General features: G+C 48.5%; 2 protein-coding genes across 8 annotated transcripts; one reads left to right on the forward strand and one right to left on the reverse strand.

The window, feature by feature from the left end:
* Positions 1–5254: 5254 nt before the first annotated feature.
* On the reverse strand, positions 5255–21305 carry smoc2 (SPARC related modular calcium binding 2). Of its 6 annotated transcripts, none has more exons than XM_055502243.1 (13): positions 20894–21305; positions 16891–17053; positions 14920–15026; positions 14746–14845; positions 14178–14222; positions 12013–12093; positions 11496–11567; positions 9653–9839; positions 8991–9070; positions 6350–6449; positions 6006–6253; positions 5852–5924; positions 5255–5745 (listed from the first exon to the last, which is right to left on the reverse strand). In XM_055502243.1, the coding sequence occupies exons 1-12, from the start codon at positions 20966–20968 to the stop codon at positions 5857–5859; spliced, it is 1326 nt and encodes a 441-aa protein (XP_055358218.1). In that variant the 5' UTR covers positions 20969–21305; the 3' UTR covers positions 5255–5745; positions 5852–5856. The 6 variants fall into 6 exon arrangements, with proteins under 6 accessions (XP_055358218.1, XP_028982886.1, XP_028982885.1 ...); XM_029127053.3 differs by having other exon boundaries at positions 5887–5924; positions 20894–21304; XM_029127052.3 differs by having other exon boundaries at positions 5887–5924; positions 12013–12060; positions 20894–21303.
* Positions 21306–22376: 1071 nt separating this feature from the next.
* On the forward strand, positions 22377–27153 carry eif3s6ip (eukaryotic translation initiation factor 3, subunit 6 interacting protein). Of its 2 annotated transcripts, XM_029175059.3 has the most exons (15): positions 22377–22537; positions 22867–22909; positions 23026–23236; positions 23363–23442; positions 23531–23592; positions 23683–23752; positions 23860–23933; positions 24030–24201; positions 24340–24494; positions 24592–24762; positions 25494–25627; positions 25885–26058; positions 26204–26393; positions 26501–26581; positions 26983–27153. In XM_029175059.3, exons 1-15 carry the CDS (start codon positions 22514–22516, stop codon positions 27061–27063), a joined length of 1722 nt encoding a protein of 573 aa, XP_029030892.1. In that variant the 5' UTR covers positions 22377–22513; the 3' UTR covers positions 27064–27153. The 2 variants fall into 2 exon arrangements, with proteins under 2 accessions (XP_029030892.1, XP_029030893.1); XM_029175060.2 differs by lacking the exons at positions 22377–22537; positions 22867–22909; positions 23363–23442 and having other exon boundaries at positions 23158–23236.
* The last annotated feature ends 53 nt before the right edge of the window (positions 27154–27206 follow it).

The following is a 27206-nucleotide window of genomic DNA, read 5'->3' on the forward strand; positions in this document are numbered from 1 at the left end:
CCCCACACACACACACACACCCGTGCTGCTGAGCCAGGTGGACGGAGGCCAGTGCGTCAGTCAGTCACCGCGCGGTGGGATGGTATGCACGCTGACTGGGAGCCGTCTGAGCCCTGCTGCCTGCAGTCAGGTGAGCACACCTGCACACGGCTCTGTTTGCTTTGACACCTCCGATTCAGCCTCCTTCAACGGGACGTCTGTCATCCGAGCCGTCGGCCCCATCGCCCGCTGGCCCTCCGCCTTCCTCTTCCCGCTCCCTTTATTTTCCTACCGTTTAGAACTTTTCCAGTCTACATTAAGAACATTGTGTTTTTAGCGTCCTCGTGCCGGTTTGTTCCTTCAAATTCACATTTCTCCCACATTTCTCCTCCGTCCGCAGACTCCACTCAGCCTTTGATAGGGTCGGGTGGGGGGTCGCGAGATTGTGAAGGTGGGTGTGAGCAGCTCCCCTGGACACACGCGACAATTAAGTGAAAGAAAGAAACTGCTGCTCTGTGTACAGTCATCAGGCCTTGATATGCGATAGGGCCACAACGTCTTTGTCTAATTTGCCATTACACGCTTTGATTTTTGACATTCCATCACGTGGCCACATGAATGCAGAGTAATAAGTCTGAGTGGCGGTGGTGGTGGTGGGTAGGAGTCTGTGTTTGGAGAGAAACAGATATCATGTCATAACAGCAACAAACAGAAGGAAAGTCTTATTTTGTCAGAGATCAATATTTGTTTGGTCTTTTTTTATTATGGTAATAAAGAACATTCCACAAAGTGAGAGAGGGAGATGCAACAGGGCCTTGGACCACCAGGCTTCCTCTTCTGATCATAATTAAACCTTAAGCTTAGGGACTTTTATTTGCATGATGAAATGTGGAGTAACATCATCTCTTACTCATTGTTAGCAGTGGTTCATCCTCCAGGAGCTGATGCTGCTTGTGACATTCACTCACCGCAACCTGACGTCTGACATTTTGTAGCTGGTGCAGCTGATGTGGGCAGCAACAAGAGGCTCATTCAGGGCATTTCAGCGGCTGACTGCTCCCCCTGTTTGAACGATGTGACCACAAGGCCTTCGTGATTTGTAGCTTTGCTGGATACTGCTGAGTCAATAAATCATTAAATGGCTTTATTCCGCGCTAAAAAAACAAAGAGGGAGAAAGATTAGAGCAGCATGAGAAGCATGTGCAAAGAAGGATGGAAGGAAGAGGAAGAGGAGGAGGAGGAGGAGGAGGTCCAGGGTTTGCAGCAATAAAGGCAACATTTGAGATTTGTGTGAAAAGCAAACTTTAGCTCAAGCACAATAAAAACGGATTTATTGTCAAATCTGAGCGGTAGACTTTCAATAGAGGGCACCAGCGTCCAGTAGCAGATGTGGATTTATGCAGGATTAATGAGGAACAGAATGGTGGGACGTGTTTACTGCGGGCCTGTCGGGTTCTTTTCCTCCTGCGCCGGCTTGTTTGCGACTCGCGTGATTTAGTGATCTATCAATCTACCTCTTTGTTATTTCGCTTATGAGCAGTCAACGACAGACTTTTGGTTTGCGCCGCGTCCGTTCAAACCCACTGTCTCTGCACTCAGACTCTTCCAGGGGGAAGTACAAAGCCTTGCCTGGTGGTCTGCACACATGCCCAAAACAGCCCGGTGGTGGTGTGGCAGACACACACCTGCTTTGTCAACACCGTCTTCCTCACTACTGTGGCCAAGTCGAAATCCACCCAGCACAACTGCAAGGGCCTAGGATCTGACGTAGCGCTGAACACTTAAAGGGAATCTGAGGCACTGAATTAGATCCAGGTGTGGGTATGTTTTCATTTCCTGCTGTTTGTTACTTTACTTAAGAATTTGATATATTGGTGACGGAGGATTAAGCAAAAAAACGAAACAATAATTAAAAGAAAATGAAAAACAAGAATCCTGTGAGCTAGATTTGCTAATTCTTATTTTTATCACTTTATGTGTGAAAATGTAGGGGTGTCTCTCACAATTTGACAATTCTTGAAATTATTCTGCAAGGAATAATTTGAACTGACATTTAAAATGTTAAATGGCTGTTTTCTCGTCTTCTTGATATGTCCCTGCGGCACCTGGCTTCCTGCACGACCTGCGCCCGTGACCTCTGACCTCTCAGAAGCTGGAGTCCTGCCACCTGAGCGGCGCGTCCCCCCCCCGGTGTTCACCTGATGTTTAGACAGACTACCCACCTCTCAAAACACGGGGAGACGTGACAGGGCAGGTCACCGGCGAGAGCAAAACAAAGGGTCCGATTTCAGAGACCCTCTATCAATCAAACATCTTAGGAGCACAGTCGCGCTCGCACTACCTACAGCGAAACCACTGGCTTCAAAGGGAACCTAGGGAAGCTTTTCCCTGCTTCTAATTGTGGGATTGCTGTACATCATCGCCAGTGTTCAACATGCCCTTTGTTGCTGCTGAGGATTTTTGCTAAGCCTGCGGGGCATTTGCCAATTTAGAATTAATGCAGTGTGGAAACAACGGTGAAGAATATTAATCCTTTGTCGTTCCCCGTTTCTGCAAAGTGATGCTTAACTCTCACATTCCCAAACATAAGTTACTGGACAGGACAAATGACGTCTGATTAGGTGACTGGACTGAGGTGCACGTATTGTTCTGAGCTTGTGTGCGAAGTTGGGCTGTGACTTACTTCTGACTCTTAAATCTGCTCAGGACCGAGTAACTTGCCTTCAAACACCCCATCCAACACCAAACTGTTTATTGATGCAATCATCAGCAGGTGTATGGACATTTGTTTTCCTTCAGCCGCCCCGTCTCTCTCACCCGTCCACCCACTACCACCCACCTCACCTCGGCCATGCACCTGTCTGTACCCGGCAGCTGTGGGTGGGCGGGCCTTGGCTGCCAGAAGAACATTCCAGGGAAGAAGTCACCCCGTTAATCCTTTGAGTTTAGGCCCGGCAGAACCCCCCCACCACCACCACACACACACACACACCACCTCCTCTGCTCCCGCCTTCACCACCTCCGCTACTCCTCGTTCCTTCGCTCCCATTGTTGCTAATGGCTCTCCATCTCAGCTCTGGTCAGACTCAAATGGGATACTGCTATGTCAAAGGTAGACACTGTGAGAAAAAGATTAAAGGACGAGTCCCCCCTGCAGCCTCCAGCTCCCAGGACCCGAAGTTTTAATCCCCCCAAATATTCAAGAATGAAAGCAAATATTGTCTGGTCCCGGTCTACAGTCTGGACAAAGTATGTATCCCTGCACCTTTGCACAGATCTTAATTCATCTTTGGGCTGCTTATTTTCGGTTGTTAAGTTACATTTGTACTCATTTAAAATACAATTCACAACTGTAATGCTGGTTCCACTTGCAGACATTAAAGTGGTCTGTGCATGAAGCTGTGAGTGCTTTGTCCACATGCACAACACTGTCTGTCTGCTGGAAATGTCACTCCTATAATTGCACGTATCACTCTCTCAGTATCACTCCCACCGCCTATTAACTGTGATAAGTAACAAGAGTCTCTTTTTCACCCTGAAAATTCTAATGTCAGGCCGTCAGGCCAGATCTGGAACTCGGCAACTCCCCCCGCTGAGCTGGAACAAATAAATAAGAAAATCAATTCATTCTATGAGCACAGAAGACAGTTTCAGTCCAGTATTTGTCCTGTGGGCATTAACATAACATTACACGTCCTGAAACAATTAATATGTGTATAATGCAGCGCTGGCTGGAGGATGTGGGCCACACTAAGGGAACCACTCAAGTAGGAGAGGGGGGCAGACTGTCCTTACTGTGTTTACCCACAGACCAGAGCCCCTCCGAGGGCCAGAGGAAAGCTGCACCTGGGCCAGAGGCTATTAAAGCCCTGATGGCTTTTGACAGTAATTTTTTCATGAGCGCACGGCCCGAGGGGCCTGCCAGTGGTGAGAGCGGGTGCCTCCTTTGCCCATTAGAGCACACAAACTGTGCCCACAAACCCCTCTCAATGGTATCTCTGTGCTGAGGTAGTGTGTGTGTGCATGTGTGAGTGAGAGAAGTGAGGAAGCGGGACTGAGGAGCAGGAGAGAGCGAGGCCATGCCAGCGGCAGGACGCTGCCAAAGGGTTCCGATGCCTTTCTTAAGTTGCTCCATCAGTTCAGGCACAAATCCAAGTCATCAGGAGAACGTATTCAGAAAACCATGCCTTGACAACAGGCCAAATTGTAAATGGTGCTTACGTGCATCGCGGCCCCAGGGAGCAAAATCGCACACGACAAGGCTTTAGCATTGTTTTGGGATGAGGTTGGGGTTTCAGCAGATGGAGCTGGCAGGAGGTTTGGGTGAAGGTTGATGAGTTTGCTGGACGGAGCGAGCGGGAGTGAGCCGCCGCACCTGTGAGCGGCGCGGCCGCATTAGCAGATTACATGGCTGTTTGGGGAAAGCAAATGTTGTTGTGGGCACGGCGCTGAGCTCACCTTCAGGGAAATGAACGCGGGATGGAGCTAAACTGGGACGCCGCAGTTCCAACGCTGCCTTTTAACCAGCAACCCAAGATGATTTCAGTTTCCCATTCAAGTAGATAGAAAAGGTGCTGTGATCAGCCTGCGGTCCACCATCTTAGAACAGACATAATCTCCTGTGTGTTTGCTTGGACCACTTGGCGGATTACACCGCAGAAAGGAGGCTGATGTGTTAATCATGAATTAGAGGCCGAGCTTGAGTGAGCAGGTCAGTGTGGGGTCAGCGGCTCGGCCCTATGAGGGGACTTTCTGTGTGAAAAGCCACAGCTTACCACTGAGCAGACCCAACATAATCAGGCAGGGACAATGTCCAGCAGTGTGGCATGTGGAGGCCACTCTGAACTGAATGTTGTTCTTTTAGGATTTATTCCAACCTTTTTGACTTAACGCACGTTCAACGTATACAGTAACCGTACGGAGGTGAAGCGTGCAGAAGCACGCGCTGGCTCACAGCGCGGCCTTTTAACAGGCACAGCTGAAGTTGATGCATTTATCTGTCCTCGGTCTGTGGAGGAAATCTGTGACGAGAGCAGAGGTTTCATCCATTTTTTTTCCAATTCTCCAACGTTCCCTCGGGGGAACTGGCAAGTGGTCTGAAAACGGGATGATACACAACCTTTGCTATGTATGACTAATACTTGGCTCCTAAAGACTGTGTTAACATAGTGGTTTATTATAGACCCAGCAGGAAAACACACAATGGTAAAAGACATGCAGAGCACACAGAAGAGGAAGCAGATTAGCCAGAATAAAAGGACGCTGTCAGACTGCGCAAATGTATAAAAGAGTTCTTTATTTCTAATAAAGACGATTACATGTGAACATGTAGGATGTTGTTAGGATGCATGATTGAAACTGCTGTACAAAGCATAGGAAGAGATCCACTAGATGCTCTAGATCCGTTCAGATCACACGCACGGGGGGCGGCGTTCTGCATTACATCATCAACCAGAGAAGAAACGTAACAGCAAATATTAAAACTTGTACAACTCTGAAAAGTACTTTTTAGACACACAAAGGACACATACATTGTATGTGTAAATAACTTTTGTTTGTCAGGACATAGAAAGCGAATAACTACATCATTCACAGATTCAGCAGTCTGTTTAAATACCTTACCTCTACAAAGTGAATTTACATTTTTTTTTTAAAGTACAAAAGTGCAAATACTATGTTTCCAATATTGCCCATCGGTGAGGGCAGCTTCTCGGCGCAGGACGGGGGGCCTCGGCCGCCGGCTCAGCCCTGCTTCTTTGACGGGTTCTTGGGGCAGAAGAACAACAAAGTGACATCAGCCGCTTATTGCGTCAGAGAAAAGCACGAAAGCGACTGAAACCCCGGCCGAGGCGCCTGTTTCCTCCCATCTCACCGTCGTCAGTGTGGGGGGAGGGCGGGTTTACGTACTAGTTTGGCAGAAGATAAGCCGTCTCCCGGTTTCGCCCCTGCGAGAATCAAAGAGCGCACGTGAGAGGCTGCCGGGCGTGCAGCGCGAGCGGCTGCGTGGGCGTTTGTGCGTCGCTCACCTTCCTCCTTGGTCACGCCCAGGCAGCCCATCAGCTCCTGCAGGGACAGCGCCTTGTCGTTGCTGATGTCGCAGTACTCCACGAACTTCTTCACGCACTTCTTGGGCTTGGACTTCTTGCGCAGGAAGCGCTTGAACGGCTTGATCTCCTTCTTGCCGATGTCCCCGCTGGCGTTTTTGTCCAGCTGACTGAAGTACCAGTGGACCACGCGCTCCTCCAGTGTGTGGCTGGGGTCGGGCTCCGTCACCCTGGAGGACACACGCGCCCCCATTCATTCCACAGCTCTGATCCAGAACCTCAGCATCAGTGAACGCGATGAACATATCCACTTCTACTTGTCATACCTTCCGGGGGATGCTGGATCTGTCACGGCGTGCACCATGTCTGTCGACAGCGCGTCCAGGACGCTTGTCAGGAACTCGGTTTTCTTCGCCCCGGGACAGCCTGGAAAATAAAGGCACGGATACCTGAATTAGCGTGTGGGAGCATCTACTAGGCTATCCATGCATCTGTACGTTCGCACAAACAGGGGGAATGACACCTCTGTCAACATTACAACCATCATAGGTGGTCTAATAAATATTTGGGGAGGATCGTCATGTAACAAGCGGCGCGGAGTCGAGAGAATAAACCCGAACGACGCTCTCTCGGCCGCCTTTACCCCCTCTCGTAAACTGTCGAGCCTCCCCTCATCTGGTGGAGGAGGAGGGTTGGTGTCAATCATTCTAGAGGCCCCTGAGCGGCTTTGACAGCCGGCGGCACAGAAGACGCGACTGAATATTTTATTTGTGCATAAAATGGTTCCACAGTGAAACCTTTCGTCTGGATTTTGTCTGATGGATGAATTTAAAGGTAGCAAGCGAGAGCCAACAGCTGATCTCCACTGTGCAGCTGGGTTACACTTAGAAATGTGATTTAGAGTAAAGATACAATTAGCCCATAAATCTGTAAAGCTATAATGTCAAATCTGTCATTAGGTCTCCAACAAAAACCAACAGAGGAGCTTTATTACATGCAGACTGGGGGGAAAAAACTCAAAAATGATGGACAACTGGAGTGGAATGACCCTAATGATAGTAATTGTGACTTATAGTTTTAAGAGTAAGACCGAGGTTGTTGGAGAAGAGCTGAAGGCGATTGGGGCCTGAGAGGTTACTGGATTCCTCTGCTTTCTCACAGTCCGGCTCCTCTTTTGCTGCTCTGCTTGTGGAACAGCAGAAATTCTCTGCCGTTTATGGCTCAGGCCTGCAGGCCCAGCTTCTCCAGCACTCTCCATAATAGCATGCTTGGCCCCCTTCTAACAGGTGGCGACCAGCATCAGCGTAAACGCCCACCATCCCGCCTCAACTTCAGCCTGCTCCGGTTCCTCCATCGGGTTTATACGCGCAACAGGCCTCTAGTGGGTTTTAGTGGGCCCTTCCTGGATGCAGCCCAGTAAAACATCGGACACACCTGTTAAAGGCCAAACTGGTGCCTCTTGTGGCGAATGAGTCTAGACGGTCACACAACAGCCTCCTCTGAAGGCGAACTGTTTTATCTGGCTTGTGTCTGGAGGCAGATTTGCCTCCAGTGCATTAAAATGGGAAACCACGAGCGATTTTTCATTCCTGGGAGCAGGACAGATCAGCGTCTGTCTGTTCGGACACAAATGTCCCCGTCGTCATTCATAGGAAATTGACTCCCGACATTTTCCATAGGTTCCAAGGCTGCAGCCTCTGCCCAGGATGGACGGGTGCAGGACGGAGTCAAGGCCTTAAACAATAACAGTCTTACTCCATGCGCTGCCCGTTCAGAGCTGGTGCACGGGTGCACGTTTGCAGGCGCGTGCCCTACCGCGTTCACTACCGTCAATAAGAAGCAGTGTTGGTCGGCGGAGCCACGCGGGGCCCGGCCCTGTCAGCACTCACGGCCACAGCTCCCAGTACCGCCCCAGCACTGCCCCACCGTCCCGCTCCGGGGGCAACGCCAGTCAAACACCCCGCTCCCCTCTCCTTTCTCGCATCTCGCCCCATAAACCTCTCAACACCAGCGCTTCGGCGCTGAATGGACTGCAGCCACGTGAAGGCAGCGTTTGTAATTACCCCTGCGCTCGTACGGCGACGGGCTTTACAGCCGCTGACGCAAACGCTCGTAAAGAAAACAAGATGCTGGGGCTTTTTCGACTGCGTCCTGGCATCTTTTATAAATGAAGGACTGGCTGATACAGGCCAGGTGTTTGCTGACAGGATTAGAATAAAGTCTGTGTTTGTAAGAGACCTATCGCCTGCGTCCTCTATGAGGCTCTTTCCAGCCAGGCTCTGTCATTACTACCGCTCAATAGCTTAGCAACAACATGCACCAGCGACCACCGGAAGGCAAGGACGAGTAATACGTTCATTGGTGACTGTCTGTCCCACCGTTTCACACAGTCCTCGATGACAGAGCAGCTCAGCACCTGCGAGCGCCGAGCAGCTCTGGCCCAGCGCTACACAAACAGCCAGGGATGGGGCCGGAACAGTGGCAGCTCTGTTTGCACTCCGCTGGATTACTAACGTACTCACCAAACTACCCCCAACAGCTAATTTGCCGAGAACCAGTCAGCTTGAAACTGCGATTTGCTTGTGTGCAGCACCTGAAGCCTCTGACTCTGCATCGTTGGTGTTTATGAGCAGTCACGCAGTGATGCTGAGCTGAAGCTGCAGTTTTAACGTGTCAGTCTCTGTCTCTCTACCATTCCTCTCTGCTGGTCCTCCCTCTGGGTATCAGCCCCTTATCCTCCCATTGCCCTGTCACTTAAAGATTAATTCTAGCCCTGATCAATCCCTGTCTCTTTGTTTACTGATGAGTAAGCAGTATCTGGGATTCCTCAGCTCCTGACCAACAATGCTAATGATGTCGACAAACACAGACACATGTGTTATCACAGCCACACAGTCAGAGGCTGGCAGCTAAAGGACTTCACCATGTGGTCTAAACGGAGAGGAAAAGCAGACTTTGGAGACCTACCTTGGAGATGTCTGCTCTTGTAATGGTCCTTGGCTTTGGGGTGAGCCCTAGCATTGATGTCACACTTCGGCTGTTCATATCTGCAACAGAGCATCGGCCGAAAGGCAGTGTTCATAACAGAAAATCAGTTCTCATTAGAACATCAGGATGTTTTTCCAGTGACCATTATACTGTTCAATCCCAGCGATTGAAATAATTGTTTTTGCGGCAAACCAGAGGCTGAGAGACGCATCCACAAAGGCTTTGGAGCTCATACGAGGACACAGAGAGGGAGAGTGAAAGAGGGAGATATGCAGCGAGGCAGACTGGGAGCGTGGGACTTTAACTGGCGAGTCCCAACTGCTGCTGTATGACTGGGAGAAAAGCTTGTCCTGGGACAACGAGTGGGAAGGGGGAAAAATCCACACTTCCATATGGGTCCTAATGTGCCGTCTGGCACGGTGCCTAGAGTCCTGTTAATGTGATACCCAGCCCGCTGTTATAAAGAAGGACCAGTGCCCCGCTCTGCCAGCCTGATGGACCTCTGACCTGCCGCTCTCTGGCCACATGCTTATGTAACTGTTTCTAGATTAGATTAGATTAGATTACTGCATTAATACCAACTCTGCTCCTACACCAAATAAAAAGGGCATTTGTATTAGAGTGGGTGAAGCGTCTCCTACCTGGTGGACGTGCCGGGTATGGGCCGCCCAGTGTCCACCAGCACACACCAGCAGTAGCCTGTGGAGGGATGGCACTGGACGGGCTTGTACAGTCCACCTTGAGCGCAGTCCGGTATGAACACGGCGTCGTTCTTGTGCTGCCGGGCTTCATCCTGGGCCGACTGCTGCTCCTGGTCACACGACGAGGCTGAAGGGAGGGAATCAGAGGCGCCGACTCCTTTAGCGTGACCACATTACACGCCTTTTCATTTCAACTGGTCCGCTGCATGGTCCATAGAAAGTAATGGCCAGACCCCAGATACCTCATTCACCCTGTGAGCCTCAGGAGAAGCATCCATGGTGTTACCTGTTTTTAGCTTGTCTCTTGAGTAAACCGTGAACAGCAAACTTAACCACGATATTTTATTGGCTGTTGCTCCGGTGACGCTGGTTTTAATTGACACCTGCCGACCCTCGTTAGCGTGTCATAACGAGGTGTTTCTCATTCTGGCCCCTTTTCACCCTCGTCCTCACAAAACGGGACCATCTTTAAGCAGAACCTGTGTCTGTTCTATCAGTCCCGCGTGACGGCCCAGAGAAAAGGGAAAGTCAGCTTCGCAAAACACGGCCTCTTCGCCGTTTACATTCACAGAGGCTCCTAACGAGGTCTGGCAACAATTTGAAATTATGCAACGTGCACAGATTGCAGCTACTCTTTCACAGCAGTTTAACCATCGCTGGAGAGGCCTCGAGGAGAACGCGCCCCCCCTGACATTAACTAACGACCGCGTACGGCTCACTGTGCACCGACTTAAGTAAATATTTAGACACTCGGCTGCCGTCTTCGGATGCGTGTGACACAGAGTCGCGCCGGTCCGTTCGCACACTCTCCCGCGGTGAGACGCTGCTGCCGGGGCTGTTTAACATTCAGGACAGCGTGGGGCTCCATGGTGCTTGCTCTCATGCGTCCGTGCACCAGGGGTGGGAAGGTGCAGCCTTCTTCAGGCGCACTCTTTGCTGTGCGGCAGCCTCAAAAAGCATCAGATCCTTAAACTCGAGGATGGAGGTAGAGCCCTTCTGGCTTTCATCACCGATCTCTCCCTCTTTTCCCTGTTCGCCCCAAGGCTCGGAAGCTACCGCGGGATTACGGATATCCCTTTTCTTTGTTTATTTTCATTAAAGTTCTTAATCCACACAAAAGAAACCAAATGAAATGCCTCCCTGCCTCCTCAACCGACTCTCCTCGCTCCAGTTCCTCCGTATGTGCTCTCTTTGTTGGGGTGGCTGCTTTTTTTTTCAACCTAATACCACAAAGAGCACATGGTAATCAAAACCATCAATGCTGTATTTCTCAGGCTCTTTTATTGGTTGTAAATTATGATAATGGGATTCACACACAAACGCACACAAGCATCTCGTCCCCAGGCCAGACTCAAAATGGCACTGTTTATTGCAAAGAGCCAAACAGCAACTGATCTGTATGACCCGACCTGGGTGTGTGTGTGTGTGTGTGTGTGTGTGTGTGTGTGTGTGTGTGTGTGTGTGTGTGTGTGTGTGTGTAAGAGGAGAGCATCAACGAGCAGCCAGAAGAATAGGGGATCCTGTGTTTGTGCCATGTGCTGATAATTACAGATACGCTGCAAAGCGGGGAACCGCAGTGAAGCCGATCCTCAAAGCTTGACGCACTCCAACACCAAGACGTATTGGTTTCACAACCGAACATCTGTCCTTAAAAGACAGGAACAGCCTCAAACCATGATTGCTCACACAAGTAGGAAAAAAAACACAGAGCGCGCTTTGAGCTGAGGTTTGCAAACAGCCAGTGGCCATCATCAAGGGAGAAAAGCGGGCTCGGAAAACTCACACGGTCCTCTGGTTCTGTTCTGCCGGCTGCGGACCTGTTCCGTCCACAAAGTGGGGTACTGGGAAATGATGTCTGAAAAAAAACACAAGCCACCAAGACAGCTTTATTAGCCTCGTTTGAAAGAGCAATAATTTATCATCTGAGACAAACCTGCCGCTTCCAAAACTTTCAGACTGTAAAATGCACATCAGGTAAATCAATCAAAGTAAAATTGCTTCTGCCCTTTGCAGACATGAGCACTGTACTTTATATTATTGGATTTTTATTGTTATTTCTGATGGATTTATATGCAGCAGCGGGTGGAACTCAAGATGATATTGACAGCTTTAAACGGGGTTGACTTCACACACACAAGGAGCAAATGACACGTTGTGACCCATGAACAAGCTAAAATGGCGCTCATAGTTTTCAACATTTGTACCAGAGAACATCTCTGTGACATCTGTGACAGGCTCGTGTTCAGGCTCCTTTTGACCTTTACATTCAGCGAACGCCTTATGAATCACACAGAACTCACCTTCTTCATCTGCAGCAGGCTGCGGATCCACCACAAGGCCCGTGTCATCTGCATTTAGAATGGAAAATATTTGCAAGGAGACTACAATTACGAGAGTAAGCTAGATTACAGAACACTCCACTATGTGAGATTTGCACGTTGCCCGGCCAAAAAGGAAGGATGCGCTGGAGGAGAAAGGAGAGACAGGAACCACCAGAGGTGCAGTGGTCATTCATTCACGCATTCACATGTAAAAAGGCTGGTTCCTGCGCTGCGGACAGATTCATGTGTCAAAGGTCAAATGAATGAGCGCTGGTCGTTCCCCCGGCGTTCGTCTGCTGCCTCTGCGTTGGAGCTGGAAGAGCTGTGCGAAGGTGGGAGAGACGCAAGCGGTGCAGAAGCGACAGTCAACCCTGACGCGGGCCATGTCACAGCGAGAGAATGGACCCACTGTTTGTTTGGACCCTGTTTATTTGTTTGATTTGCGGTAGGAGGGAGACGGGAGGGGAGGTTTGGAGCGGCTTCGGGTGGAACCGCGGCCATAGGGGCGGTTAACCCCAGCGTGGGACGGCCGCTCAGCTCGGAGCACAGCTCGGTTAATGCATCAGTCGGGCTCCTCTGATAAAGGCCTCTGCGCACACGGAGAGAAGGACTGTGCAAAAGCACGCCTGAATTCGAGTTTTCGGAGGCAGCCGTTCATCTTCGGGAGCACGCGCTGTGGATAGAAGCACATAGAGTCAGTGTGAGCGTCTGAGGCAGACGTGGTATTACTCTGCTCACTTAACGGATGGAAATGCCATTTGAAAAAGCGTATTTATGATTGGGATTTACGACAAACCACTAATGACCTGTCTTTACTTTGTGGCCTTTTACATGACTCTAACACCTCTTTTAGAAGCTGCCAGGAAACCCCCACACTATCCGTGGTCATTGGAGGCATTAGCTTAACTGCTGTTTGTCAGTCGTCAGCTACACACGACTCCAGCATGGGAATAATTCGATGAAGTCGAGCGGCAGGGAGAATTCTGATGATAAAAGTGGCGGCGCTGGCTGTTGTGGGACGCTTAGGTACTGATGGGCTTTCGTGGAATCAAAACACTGTTGCAATCACTGCTATTTTCAGCGCTGGCACACCACAAATCTACAGTTTATTCTGCATTTCACCAGCCTGTTTATCCAAGCAGTTCAGACTGAACCACAACTCCCCCCCCCACCTCCTGGCTGCCTCGCTCCCGCTCCCTCCATCCCGCCTCCTCGCTCCGAGTTTTACATTCCCACTTGATCTATGCGCAACGACTTGGCCCGGTTCAGACAGACGCGATGCCCAACAGTGTTTACAGAGAGAGGAGCCGGCACGTAAATGTCACAGGAATAAAACCATGTGACAAACACAAGTGGACGAACACGGACTTTCTCTCTTTTGCAAACAGACACACATTTATGCATGTAAACATGACATAAATGTGACATGACGTAAGGAACTAATCTGATTCGAATGGGGGTTTTTCCCTTTCTGTGTTTTAAGTCACTTTAGTTAAACAAACAAAGCCTTGAAAGATGGAAGTAAGATATATATTATTTAGTATTGAGAAAGGAGCCAGTGAAAAAGGAACAGTATATCTGGAAGAGGGACACTGGAGGGAGGATGGAGGACAGAGTCGGACCCGGATCTGTGGCACTGTGCTGCAAAAGAAGAAGATGAAGGCAGATCAAGTTAATGAAGAAGAAGAAGAAGTCAGCGTTGCTCCTGGCTGCTCCCTGGTCCGTGTTGCTGCCTGGTGAAGACAACGGGCGCTTGGAGATGCTGCAGCCGCTGGCAGTGAGGCTCAGACGGGTTCCTCAGTGCTTTTATATCAGCCTTCAGGCTGCTCACACTCTCAAAGTGAGGAAATATTAGAGACAAGCCGTAACAGGCAATTTGTTCTGTACACCCGCCGACACAGACGCAGGCAAACACGCAGAAATACAAATGATCACACACAAACACACACACGTGAAAATATGACACAGCAAACAATCAACATGCTGATTTCTTGTCTTCCATCTTATCTTATCTTATCTTATCTTATCTTATCTTATCTTATCTATCTTATCTTATCTTATCTTATCTTATCTTATCTTAGCTTAGCTTAGCCTAGCTTAGCTTAGCTTAGCTTAGCTTAGCTTAGCTTAGCTTGTCGTCTTACCTGATTTACCTGGCTCTCTCGTGGTCGCTCTCTCTTGTTTGGACCCTGCAAAGCGACAGGTTCAACGTCATTAAGATTCACCGCATGCCACAAACGTGACCCATCTTTGAGCGACCCGCAGTGGGAAGCTTCCTGCAATGACAGCGTGATTTATGAAGCAGCTCCCCAGCTGAAGCACAGTCCGCTGCCGGGGCTCTGTTACGAGGGGACGCGGCCCCGCGGACGGGGACATGTGGCGCTGGTTACTCCGCAGCTCGGCAGACGCCGGCCTGCGACACCACTCGCATTCCTCCCAGTTTTACTGCCTTGCTTAACTCTGCCGCGTGGACGTCCCGCTGGGCGCATTCACGCCCCGCCCCCTGCTCGGGTCCCAGGTGGCCCTCAGGCCCTGCAGCCTGTCCAGGCACTGACCGCGGTCCCACGGGGGCCGAGGTTACGTGAAATGTGTGGAATTCGATTACTTCACAGTGTTACAGAAACGGCCTCCGAGTGCAAATCAGCCGCTCTGAATGTGTGCGTCTAACACATGCATCCACATTATGAGCCTGGGTGCAGGCGTTCTACTCACCTTGGCATCGAGGCTTTTTATTGGCCACTGCTGAACCACTGATGGGTCGACCGTCAGGAGTAACACACCAGCAGTATCCAGTGTAGCTGTGGCACTGAACCTGTAATCAGGGAGGCTGAAGTTATTCTCACTTTTTAAATCATAGTCAAAATATGAATATATACTTTATGTTACCTCACTATATGTGCCATCGGGGTTGCACACGGGCACAAAGACCTGTGGGAAGAGCCTCTTGGCCTGCTGTTCTGTGTACTTCTTCTCTGCCACACATCTGGACGTATCTGAGGAGCGCCGCAAATCACCAGAGTCACCACACATCAGAGAGACCCATGGCTCGAGCCGCAGCTTAACCACTTTCTTATGCTGCAAACTATGAAGGCGGCGACCAACAACAAAGCTGAGAAGATGTCGAGTCCCACAGATGATAAGGGCGGAAGGGGGAGAAAAACGCAGCGAGGAGTGATGGAGGGGAAATTATTAAAGACGTTTCGGAAGCAGCAGATACTTCTGTGGCTGGGAATAGAACCAACACCCCGGTCTGATTAGGAGCAAGTCAGACAAGCCTGCACCGTGCCTGGTGGTAAAGCCATTACTGAGCGAGGCAGCTTCTGTAGAACATTCCAGTCACCCAAGAAAAGGGCTGATGCACAAGGAAAACATGACCCTTCCTAAATGTCTCACTTAGTCCGTCTCACTTTGCTCCTAAACCCTTGAACGTCTCCTGAGTTCAGCCAGAAACATCATCCAAGTATTGGTGCGTGTCAGCGTGAGTCAGCAGCCTTTTTACCGACGCGCACCTCAGATGCTTCGTCCCAACTGAGCGGCGTTTGACGGCTCCTCCCGCGATGCTCGCGGCCGCGCGGCGCTCGTCTGGCCGACAGGTTGGAATCGCATTAAAATAATGACTCAGACTAAGTTTAAAAACATGCAGTGGTTCTACAGTGAGAGACGCACGGGGGGAGGTGGGGGCCGCCTTCGCTCAGTCTGGAGCTGCCGTGTCACTGTCGCTGGCGCTGGATGTTCCGGACGGGGGGGGGGGGGGGGGGGGGCACACGAACGCAGCGCGGCTAAAGTTAGCTCCGGCGGAAAAACCCCAAACCGACGCTCTGCTCGAGGGGAGCGTGACCCAAACTCTGCCTGGAAAAAATGACAGGACGCTGATAGAAAACAAATGCCGTGCCACTCTCGCCATCCTCCAACACAATCCCATCTCTGTGCCTCAGACCAGACTGGCCTCTGCTTTACTTCAGCTGCTGACTCGGCCGCTGCCGCTGGGTCTTTCACCCCGGCCGTCCAGAAGCCGAGGGAGGTCTGGACCCTCGTAGCCCCCGTGTTATTGACGCACACAATGTGACTCTCATGGACTCTCGTCCCTTTCAGCTCCCTAGCTGGAATCCTCTATTCTGAGCTTCTGGTGCTGTCCGCCGCATCCAGATGTCTGCTCAGAGACGTTGCCATGGAAACCCGGGGTGGGCATGAAATCCGGGAATGCTTTTCCATCATATGAGACTTTCTTTCAAGGCACGCCCTTTCACTCACACTCCCTGCATTAATGATCTAATATTGTAATGTGCAAGAATGGGTCATTGTCCCCAGTCTGCGGAGCGATGAAGTGGCAGTATAGAGCTGGTGAGTGGGGGGGGGGGGGGGGGTCGGGGCTGAAGCTTTGGGGTGTACGGCTTCTTCCTTCCCAACAATGAGGAAGTCTGTGAGCGGCCCGACCTCGCTGACTTCCCTTCCCCGTTTCCTTCCCATCTCCAGCCCTCAATCAACCACATGCGTTCGGCTTTACATCGAGCGTGATGAAAATGTGGCGATGAATCCTTCAGATATTTATTTCAGATGTTCCTCCCTCTGCAGAATAAGCTGACGCCAGAAAACTGAAGTCATGTCAGTCGAATGAGGACGTTGTGGGCGAGTATATGACTGTCTGTGAGTAAACAAGCATAATCTTCTCTACATGTTTTGAGACACGTACAAATTGTGGCCACCCACCGCACCCCACCCCCCACCCCCCCCACTCAACCTCCCGGCACTCAAAGAATCAATTATACTGAAATGAATTTAACCTGCCGGCCTCCACTTTGACCCACTTTGCGCATTTGGCAGCGTCGGGCGGCGCTGAGGCGTGACCTCTGAGCTGACCTTTGCACGGCCCTCGGATGACCTCCAGCTGGGGGTCGCGGCACTTGGCCCGGAGGAACTCGCAGCGCGACGTGAACGTCCTGCCGTCGGAGGCGCACAGCGGCTTGCGAGGCGACCCGTCGCAATCCATGCCGCACTCCTTGTCCTGGTCCACGCGCAGGAACTGCACCGGCGAGGAGGAGGAGACAAGCAGAGGAATTAGTGCGGGAATGAATGGTAGGAGTTGATCAACACAAGGATGAGGCGCAGCCGTGACCGGTCTCTGTCCTTGTGTGACTGGCCTGACTGACGCTTCCTCTTTGCTCTGTTTGTGCCGACACCTGTACGCTGGCACCTGGAACCTGCTGCTGAGGATGTTTCGCTCAGCCATGAAAAGGGAAACAGGCACGGGGCTCCCGGCTGAACGCATCAGATCACCTGTATCAATGCCACCATTGTATCTGCCACTGCGGTATGAACCCCCCCTCGCCGAGCCACACAATGGGACGGCAGTGGTGGTGGTGTGGGGGGGGGGGGGGTGCCAACAAGCTGTGACTGCTACAATGAATGAAAAGACAGTGAATGATAGAGCGGCTGGAGAAACTAGACGTCAGACAGCTTTGTGCTGCTACAGTGTGAGCGCTTCGCGTGATCCATTCAACTCAACAAAACAACCTGGGTCCTGTTACAGTCGGTCACACACAGTACAGTACACACACAAGTGCTTTCTGAACCTCTGTGTCTTCTCTTCACATTCCTGCATATGAGAACATTTTAATTTTTCTTCCTTCGCTCTTTCTGTTTTGTGGCATTTCGTTGCTTTTTCAGTTGAAAGGACAAAAGTGCAGAGAAAGCAGACAAACAGAAACTTTCCCTCTCCTTCTCTCTCTCTCTCGCTCACACACACACACACACACACATGCAATTAGTGTCACGAGACAGATGATCAAAGCCTTCTCCTTAAGGTAAGCAATGAAAACGACTAGCGGTTAAAAGACGAGGCACAGAAACACACAATTCATTAAAAAAAAAAACTGCTGCGTCAAACATCCTTTAGGTGAAGCAGTGAAGCAGGAGACGGGGACCGGTGGCAGCGCCCTGATTCAGATGAGCAGAGCCGCAGGGCTGCATGCACCTGGAAGAAGGCTGGCAGGACAGGCAGTGTAGCCGGAGGGGGGGTCGGGTGCACATCCCAGTCTGTCAGCCGTGCTCATAAATCTTCCTGGCGTGGGGGGGTGGGGGGGCACCAGAGAGAAGAGGCTCGTTCAAACACATCGGAAGAGCAGCCGGAAGGCGGACGTGAGCGAAGAGGAGTCTTGGGATTGAATGAAATGACACCAAATGGTTTAAACCAGACCTCGATGCCTCTCATTGCTTCACTTTAATATCCCCACATCTCCTCCCATGTTGGTTTCTCTGCACGTCTTGGGTTGTTTGCATCACATCCTCCCCCCCCCCCCCCCCCCCCCGACTCTTCCTCTCCGACTTCACCCCTTCACATAAAGTGCTGCAGGCGTGACGGGCCGCGGTCACTTGCTCTGATAGTGTCTGCGTGCACCCGGGCGTGCACGGCGGTGGACCGCCAGCCTCGCCGCGGCCGCCATTATCAGCGTCGGCACCTGCCAGCCGGCAGACTGACAACCCAAACAGGGCCATTCAGCAGCCCAGCATCCTCCTAAATGTCCACTGTGGAGCACGGAGCTGAGTGCCAAGCGCCTGGAAGTTCAAGATAAAGCTCCAAGGACACAGCGGTGGAAAAGACACAGTTAGCCATGAAATCAGCCTCCCATGAAATCAACCACCCAGATTCACTATCAGACGTCCAAGTGTTTATTCCCAAGTCAAAGCAGACCACACTGCAGCAGAGCTAGTTGAGATGTGAGAGGAGGAAGCGTCGGGGGCTAATGACGCATGGAGGTCCTCTTCCTCCCGTGCACTTTTACCGGTAGCTGTCTGTCTGCTGCAGATCTGTGTGTTTGGCCTGTGCTGATGGATGGGTGAGGCTGAGGCAGGGCCCGGACACTCCCCTGATGTCTCATTCCAGCCTCTCCAAGCTGGCATCATCATGGTGGACAGAGACGTGGTGGAGAATGCTGAATGTGGCCCACGCCTCGGCTAAAAGCAGCACAGGCTGCGACCCTGATCTATCATAAAAGGAGACCCGTACAAGACAGAACACATTTTGTGTCTAGACTTAAATCCGTGCGTTGCTCAGATCCTTTTCTTGTCTACTTCCAGGCAGCTGGCTCCCACTTTCTGTTTTTCTTTCTCTTTCTTTTGCTTTCTCTCCTTTCATGCATGCTCCTTTCTTTGTGCGACCTCTCTTGGAAGATGCTTTTTGCATCTGCTCAAATAATACAAGAGGTTGGCAAAGGAACAAGAGACACACAAGAGAGGGTGAGACGGGCGGCGTATGAGGGAAGTTTTTTTTTTTTTTTTTCCGAGACCAACCAGCATACAAATCAAATCCTATTACCTCCCCCTGGCTCTGCAGTATTGTGGGACTGAATGGAGTACGGAGGAGGTGAGCTTCCAGCAGAGAGCACATTGTCGGCTGATAAGGGCCCTGCTTCCAGAGCCCCCAGAGGCCCCTCACACCATCGCTCTGCAGGGTCAATGGGGGACCCAGCTGCGAGCCAACGTGTTAAATGGCCTTGGCGGAACTTTCCTGCGCGGATGCTATAGGCTGCAAAGGGACTCGTTAGTTTCCAGCATGGTGCAAAGGGAAGAAAGTGACTCTAAGCAGGCTACGAACTCAGTCAGATGAGAAGGCTGTGAAAGAAGGAGAGCTGGTGTGAGAGGCCATTAAAGTGAAAAGTCTCTCTGCAGGTGTGAGTTTCATAAACAATAAATAATACGCTTTAATAATTGTTTAGGTTTGCGGAGGAGGAAGCCAATGTTCTCCATGCTCTCATATTTTTACACAATATTTCATACTGTATTAACCCATGGAAAACTCCTGCCTCATGAATTGCCTGGGCACATTTCCCACGTATTTAACAGCCTGTTCAACCTGGAATATGTGCCAGATATGACAGGGAGTTTTTTTCTTCAACCCGTCAATAACCTCTCCCATTATATTCAGACAATAATCTATTAATTGCTATTAAATGGTCCATGTGCTATTTTAAAGTAAAGATACAGTTATACAGTATGAAACAGACCTATTTGCAGCAAATAAAGTGCCAGAGTGTCAAGGTGATAAACAGACACTTTATAAGAGCCCTAATATCTACAGGTGTGTTTAAATGTGTGTGTGATGGTGAATATTCAGGGGAGGGTTTGCTCGGTGCAACACTTCCTCCCACATTCCACAACTCCATCCACAGTGCCGTCGGGGAGAGAAGATCTCCGACCCTTCACCTGCAGGTTAACAACTCACGGCCATTTGTCTCCAATGGGATATTAAAGCATCTTCGCCCGGAACATAAATAATGTCCGAGGGGGAGGGCGACCGTCACATCAACCTCTAAATCAAGGTGGAAGGTGCATTCCTCCTTTAGCACCGTATACTGTACTTGGTTGTGACTACAAAGGTCCCCTCAGCGCTTTGGTGCTGTGAAATATGCCATGTGCTTTGGTGCAAAGAGGCTTTTGAAAACTGAAAACTTATACTGTGCGAAAGAGAGCGAGCAGGAAGGAGAGCCAGAGAAGGTGAGAGCCTAGCAGCAGGTAGAGGCACTAAAAGCCAAGCAGTGGTTGCTGCTACCAGCCCAGTCTCTGCCTCCCCGCTGCGCAGAAACATGACACACGGAGGCAGGCACGTGTTCGGGTTCTAATCATAAAGAATTCTGATTTACGGTTGATTTCAACTAAGCATGAAATTCTGCCATATTCAGAATCCTAAGACTTTTTAAGAGTTATCTATGTATCTAATACAGTGAGCATATGAGGAAATGTGCATTAGTTTTCACGACTGTAAAAAAAAACGAATCCGGCCGTGCGTAATGCGTAATGGGGAGAAAGACGCTAAAACAAGTACATTTAATTGAGTACATTTGATGACTTGTGTGGTTGTTCCTACCGTGAGAGCAGAGAATCTCTGAGCGCGTCCAGCGCACAGCAGACAGGCGAACACCAGCAGTGGACAGACGCGCATCCTGACGCGGCGTGGCAATAAAAAATCTCCAAATCGCGCACGATCCAAAAGTCAGCCCGAGCAGCTCGCGCCCCGCAAATGGCGCAAACGCTGTCTTTGACAGGAGTGGGGTTTTGAAGATCCAAAGTAGTCCTTGCGCGAGCGTGTCAGCGGCGGAGAGGTGGTTGCTGGTTTATTTCACTTCGTCCCCTTGGTTTCGTCTGCCAAACCATTTGTGTAGACACTCTCCTTATTTCTGGCAGCACGATGAACCCCCCTGCGTCCCTGACCTCTCCCCCTCCCTGTCTCCCTTTCTCCTCCACAATACGACTTATTTTCCCTGCACCTCCTTCTTCCACACTTGATTTTGTGAACTAGGACTCTTATCGGATGCAGGCTGTTCACCAGCCAATAGGTAGGTGTAGTTTTAGTGGGGCTGTCTTCTGCTGGCAGCTGAGACCAAACACGTCAAGAAAAGAAGAAAAAAATAGAGAAAAAGTATTGCTGTGATTTTCTTTACTATTGCATAATGAATAATGATAATAATGATTCATAATATTGAATAATGAATTGTTTATAGAGTGGGTCGTCGAGACGGAGAAAAGCAATTTACGCACAATTATTTACTCCGCTACATCTTGGACAAAGTACTCTGAAATGCTTCAAGTACATATGTAATTACTAGCCCAGAAACACCCAAACTTGTTCCATAAATTCTGCATTAATTTGTTGATTGTATCATATTCAGTTTTAGAATCTGAATGAAGATAATCCTTTACAAGGTAAGATAGTCTTTTATTCGTCCCACAATGGGGAAATTTCCACGTTGCAGCAGCAGTAGTTATAAAAAAATGAAATGGAAGAATGGAATGTTTCGCGTTTTTCCAATAAAATATTAAAACAATATTAAACTTATTGTCAAAGTACTTAATAAGTAAGAAATATAAAGTACTGGATTTGAGCTTTAGCTACAGTCTTGCATGTGCTTGGACACACTGAAAGCAAGTTGGGTATTCTTTCTTTCGTTTATATTTCATCTTCGTCTGGACATTCAGCTCCTCTGTGCTGTGAAAGTGATGAAGCTGGATTTGAAGGATTTGCTCTCGCTGATGTACTTGAATCCTTGAAATTCAGGGCTTATGCCTCCTATATTACCGTAGAGCGACATATTATGAATATAGCGCCACCCAGCGGTAGTTACAAGTAGTTACATTTGCAAACACCCAATAAATCAGTAGATCTCAGTAAAAAGACAGTGAAATCGATGTTTGAAGATATTTGTTGTGTCGGTAGCGGTTTTGCTTTATTAAATTATTAAATAAAGGCTGGTACAAATACAAGTCATATTTTCCACAGAACCTGTCGTTTTTAATATCACTAAAGCCACACGACAAATACACTTCATTTCCCACAAGGCATTAGTGCAACCTCGCTTATCTCGTCTTCTTTTTCCGTTTCCGGTCGTGTCTCCACCGCCAGCTGCGTGGTTTAGCGGCGTTAGCTAGCAAAGCATACAATCACCTTCTTCACTGCTGTGTTGACGAGCTTGGACTAATAAGAAGCACAATGTCATACCACGACGAGGAGGAGGTAGGTGCACATTTTTGGCGGGGAGGTCTAAAATATTATACATTTAACAGCAATAGCACGCGGGTTAGGGCTAGCAGTAGCCGTTTAGCAGGCTAGAGGCTTTGCTAGCCTTTGCCAACCCCACCGGCACACATCAGCTTCAGATGAGCTAGCACAAAACTGTTTGCTGCAGCCTTATTTGTGAAGCCACGGCATCTTTACCGTTAGATCTCCTGTAATATTTTTATCCGGTTGTAGTAGTTAGAAAAAACTGCTGCTGAGTAGCCTTGTGTGACAGTTGTCAACGTAACATCTGGCTTGAACCGAATATATGTCTGCTTTTCTCACAGTATGATCCTTACACCTACCCAAACGACTACGACCTACACACTGGTTTGTATAAAACATCAGCCTCCTACATTTTCCCTAATGTATAATAGTCCTAACCTAATATCAATGTCAATTCAGTTTCCCTAATATCTTTTTAACGTTTTAACATTTATCTGCAGGTGACCCCAAAGCAGACCTGGCCTATGAAAGGCAGTATGAGCAGCAGACCTACCACGTAATCCCGGAGGTGATCAAGAACTTCCTGCAGTACTTCCACAAAACGATCTCTGACCTGATTGACCAAAAGGTGTATGAGCTGCAGTCCAACCGTGTATCCAGCGAGAGCATCGAGCAGAAGATCTATGAGATCCAAGATGTCTATGAGAACAGGTGAACAGGATTAGGTGTATGTCCAGACCTCTCCATGTGGTCATGGTATTAACTCATTTATTACATAGAGATTAAATTTTTCTTGTGCATGGTGTATCTTACGTTTCCCATTTTGCTCCTGTTCAGCTGGAACAAGTTGACTGAACGTTTCTTCAAGACGTCCCCCTGGCCAGAGGCAGAGGGCATTGCATCATTGGTTGGTAACGGTAAGTGTATTACTCACCATTTGTTTTGTGTATTGTTGAAATTCCCTGCATGATTGTTTTTAATGTCATTGCTTTCCTTTTTCAACAGATGCTGTGTTTCTCATCCTCTATAAGGAGCTCTACTACAGACATATATATGCTAAAGTCAGCGTAAGTAACAATTCAGTATAAACATTTAAAAACATCTTTCAATCTGTAAACTCTTTAATTTACCTTAAATACTGTTTTATTGATGATCAGGGTGGACCAACCTTGGACCAGAGGTTTGAGTCATACTACAACTACTGCAACCTCTTCAACTACATTCTTAGTAAGTAAAAAAACATGTCAATATTTGATGTCACAAGTTGTATTTTACCTTGCTAAAATACCAGCTGATATAAGACAGGTCATATGAGAATGTTTGTTTGTGAACAGATGCTGATGGCCCAGCCCCCTTGGAGCTGCCAAACCAGTGGCTCTGGGACATCATTGATGAGTTCATTTACCAGGTACAGCATTCTTTATATTGAATATGCCCTCAGTTAACCACATGAAAATAGTGAACAATCATTGATAAAAGTAAATCTACTTTTCCCCTTTTGTAGTTCCAGTCGTTTAGTCAGTATCGCTGTAAGACTGCCAAGAAGTCAGAGGAGGAGATTGAGTTCCTGAGGAACAACCCAAAAATCTGGAACGTACACAGTGTCCTCAACGTTCTCCATTCTCTGGTGGACAAGAGCAACATTAATCGCCAGCTGGAGGTGTACACCAGTGGAGGTAGAGAACCATGTTTTAGAGATATTTTGTATTAGATTATTTTGATTTAAGTTGACATTTGAAGTCCTATAAAACTTCAACAACATGTAGTTTAAGTGTGTTGAGGTAAAAATTTGATATTTTTGTTTGTTGGTGCAGGAGACCCAGAGAGTGTGGCTGGAGAATATGGACGTCACTCCCTTTACAAGATGTTGGGTTACTTCAGCCTGGTGGGGCTCCTGAGGCTTCATTCTTTGCTTGGTGATTATTACCAGGCCATCAAAGTCCTAGAAAACATTGAGCTCAACAAGAAGGTATGTTTTAAGGCTGACACGTTAATGAACCTTGGGAAGGTTTTCCATTTTCAGTTTTTCATTCATTTTTCCCATTGCTTTGTTTTATATCTTCCAGAGTATGTACTCCCGTGTGCCTGAGTGCCAGATCACCACCTATTATTATGTGGGCTTTGCCTACCTGATGATGAGGCGCTACCAGGACGCTATTCGAGTCTTTGCTAACATTCTGCTCTACATCCAGAGAACGAGGAATCTGTTCCAGAAGTCAACTTATAAATACGAGATGGTAAATGAGCAGATTAAATAACTTGCTTTATTTCTAGGCTGTGACTGCCAGCTTAGACGTGGTGATCTTTAGTGCTTTGTTTGGGATCATTGTCCTGCTAGCTTCAGGTTCCACAGATGGCATGGTGTTTTTTCCTAATGCTTGAACAATTCCCTTGAGCTACACCTATAGGCCCAAAATGTTCCTGAAATTATCCAGAACAGAAGCTGAGGACAACGGAGCGTTTGGTCTGTAGGAGCATACCTGGCGTTTATGCTCCTTGCTGTGCAAATTAAAACCCCAGTGTCTGCTGCCATCAACTCTGCCTGTTTCTTGCTGTCATAAGGGCTTTTCTGCACCTACCCTCTCACTAATGGGGATAGAATGGAGGTGTGAAAATAGTCAGTCCCTTTGGTGTTCTAATTCATTTTACTTGATTGTTTAATGCGGTTATTACATATTACATACATGTAATACATATTGTTTATTTTTACGTTGTTATTGCTATTTCAGTTGAGGACTTGGCGTAACTGGTTGTATCTTAAGCACCAGGTGCAACTAAGCCCTTAATTAGTTGGCTTGTATGTGTCCTTTCTGAAGCATCAGGAAATAAGTGTGCCCCATGCATTGTTCCAGTTTTTGATTGTGTTTTTACAACACAAAACAGTCTTGTGATAAGCTTTGTATGACTTTCAGAAGGCGCTGCGTCAACAGAGCTAATACAGTGTTGAAATATTTGCGTTTGTTTTCAGATTAACAAGCAAAATGAGCAGATGCACGGTCTGTTGGCCATCGCGCTCACCATGTATCCAATGCGCATTGATGAGAGCATTCACACACAATTGAGGGAGAAGTATGGGGACAAGATGCTGCGAATGCAAAAAGGGTACGAAATCAACACATTGCACTGAATGTTTTTATTCAGTTTTCTCTTTTTGTTTGTCTTGTCATATGAAGTATCACTGTTATAAAGAGAATAAGGTAGTGCTTCCACTAGTTTCAAGGTGTATAATATGCTGGTGGGATTGGAGCACATGTAGTCTTTGGTAACATCTTTTTTTATTATCTGCAGTTATTTACGAACTCTGGTGTCCAGCAGCAAGTGTAGTTGGACTCACACTAGTGTTTGTGTTTCCCTCTCAGAGACCTGCAGGTGTTTGAGGAGCTGTTTAGCTTCGCCTGTCCAAAGTTTTTGTCACCCGTGGTGCCAAACTATGACAACGTTCATCCCAACTACCACAAAGAACCTTTCCAGCAGCAGCTCAAGGTGTTTGCAGAGGAGGTGCAGCAGCAGGCCCAGCTCTCTACCATCCGCAGGTAGATTGTGCTGTGGATAATGTTGACTGGTTTGGTGTTTTTAAATGACGTTCTTCTAACACACTTTAACTTGATTTTAACACCTGACCCTTGTGTGGTCACAGTGTGGTGCTGTAAGTGTTTAAGTCCCAGTGTGTCTGTTCAGTTTCCTGAAGCTGTACACCACCATGCCAGTAGCGAAGCTGGCAGGATTCCTCGACATGACAGAGCAGGAGTTTCGCATTCAGCTGCTGGTCTTCAAACACAAGATGAAGAACCTGGTGTGGACCAGTGGCATCTCTGCTCTGGATGGAGAGTTCCAATCTGCCTCTGAGGTTGACTTTTACATTGACAAGGTGTGTTTGAGGGAGTTTGTCATACATTTCTTTTGTAATGTAGATGGTAAATTACTGTTGGGTATTTTTTATTAACACTCATTTCTAACGCTGTCTTAACACCACAGGACATGATCCACATTGCTGATACTAAAGTGGCTCGAAGGTACGGGGACTTCTTCATCAGACAGATCCACAAGTTTGAGGAGGTAAGCAGTGATCACTCACATCTTCAGCTACATGGGTAAAGTCTAGAACTTGGCAAACTATGGGAAAGTAGTTCTGATTCTATAGATCACAGGTGTCAGGCTCCAGTTCTCGAGGGGCGCTGTCCCTGATGGTTTTCCAGCTCTCTCTGCCTCGAGCAGGTGTGTCGGTTGGCTTTTCCAGCTGTTCATTCTCTAAACACACAGTCAAGGTAATTAATAGTAGCTGGAGCAGGGAGAGTTGGAAAAAAACAGGATGGCGGCCCTCAAGGACCAACCTCAGTTTGACGCCCCATATACTGTAATGCTTTGGACTCGCTGATGTATTGTTATATAGTTTAATTTAAAAGATTTCAAGATAATTTTGCTGTTGTCATGCGATAATGACTGCGTCTTCTCTGCAGTTGAACAGAACGCTGAAGAAAATGCCAGCTGCCACCACCACCACTTCATCATCAGGTAGCGCTGCAGCTCGAGGAGTCTGACCATCAACAGAGTCCCAATTTTATTAACTATTACTGATGAAAGCTTTTCTATGTAACCTGGTGATAATAAAATGACAGGTATGTGCTAAACCTGTTTGTCTTCACTAAATCCACAAGGTGGCAGTGCTTGCCACACAGCAACA

This window comes from Betta splendens, chromosome 15 (genome assembly GCF_900634795.4).
Source record: "Betta splendens chromosome 15, fBetSpl5.4, whole genome shotgun sequence".
NCBI classification, from domain to species: domain Eukaryota; kingdom Metazoa; phylum Chordata; class Actinopteri; order Anabantiformes; family Osphronemidae; genus Betta; species Betta splendens.

Excerpts from the sequence above, each read along its gene's own strand:
- smoc2 (XM_055502243.1), bottom strand. The coding sequence starts at position 20,968 with ATGCGCGTCTGTCCACTGCTGGTGTTCGCCTGTCTGCTGTGCGCTGGA. Across the intron at positions 12,094-14,177 it reads GAGAGAGCCAGGTAAATCAG|TCTCCTTGCAAATATTTTCC; the intron begins GTAAGACGACAA and ends TCGTAATTGTAG. Across the intron at positions 6,254-6,349 it reads GATCCAGCATCCCCCGGAAG|GGTGACGGAGCCCGACCCCA; the intron begins GTATGACAAGTA and ends TGTGTCCTCCAG.
- eif3s6ip (XM_029175059.3), top strand. The coding sequence starts at position 22,514 with ATGTCATACCACGACGAGGAGGAG. Across the intron at positions 23,237-23,362 it reads CAAGATGTCTATGAGAACAG|CTGGAACAAGTTGACTGAAC; the intron begins GTGAACAGGATT and ends GCTCCTGTTCAG. Across the intron at positions 26,394-26,500 it reads TTGACTTTTACATTGACAAG|GACATGATCCACATTGCTGA; the intron begins GTGTGTTTGAGG and ends TTAACACCACAG.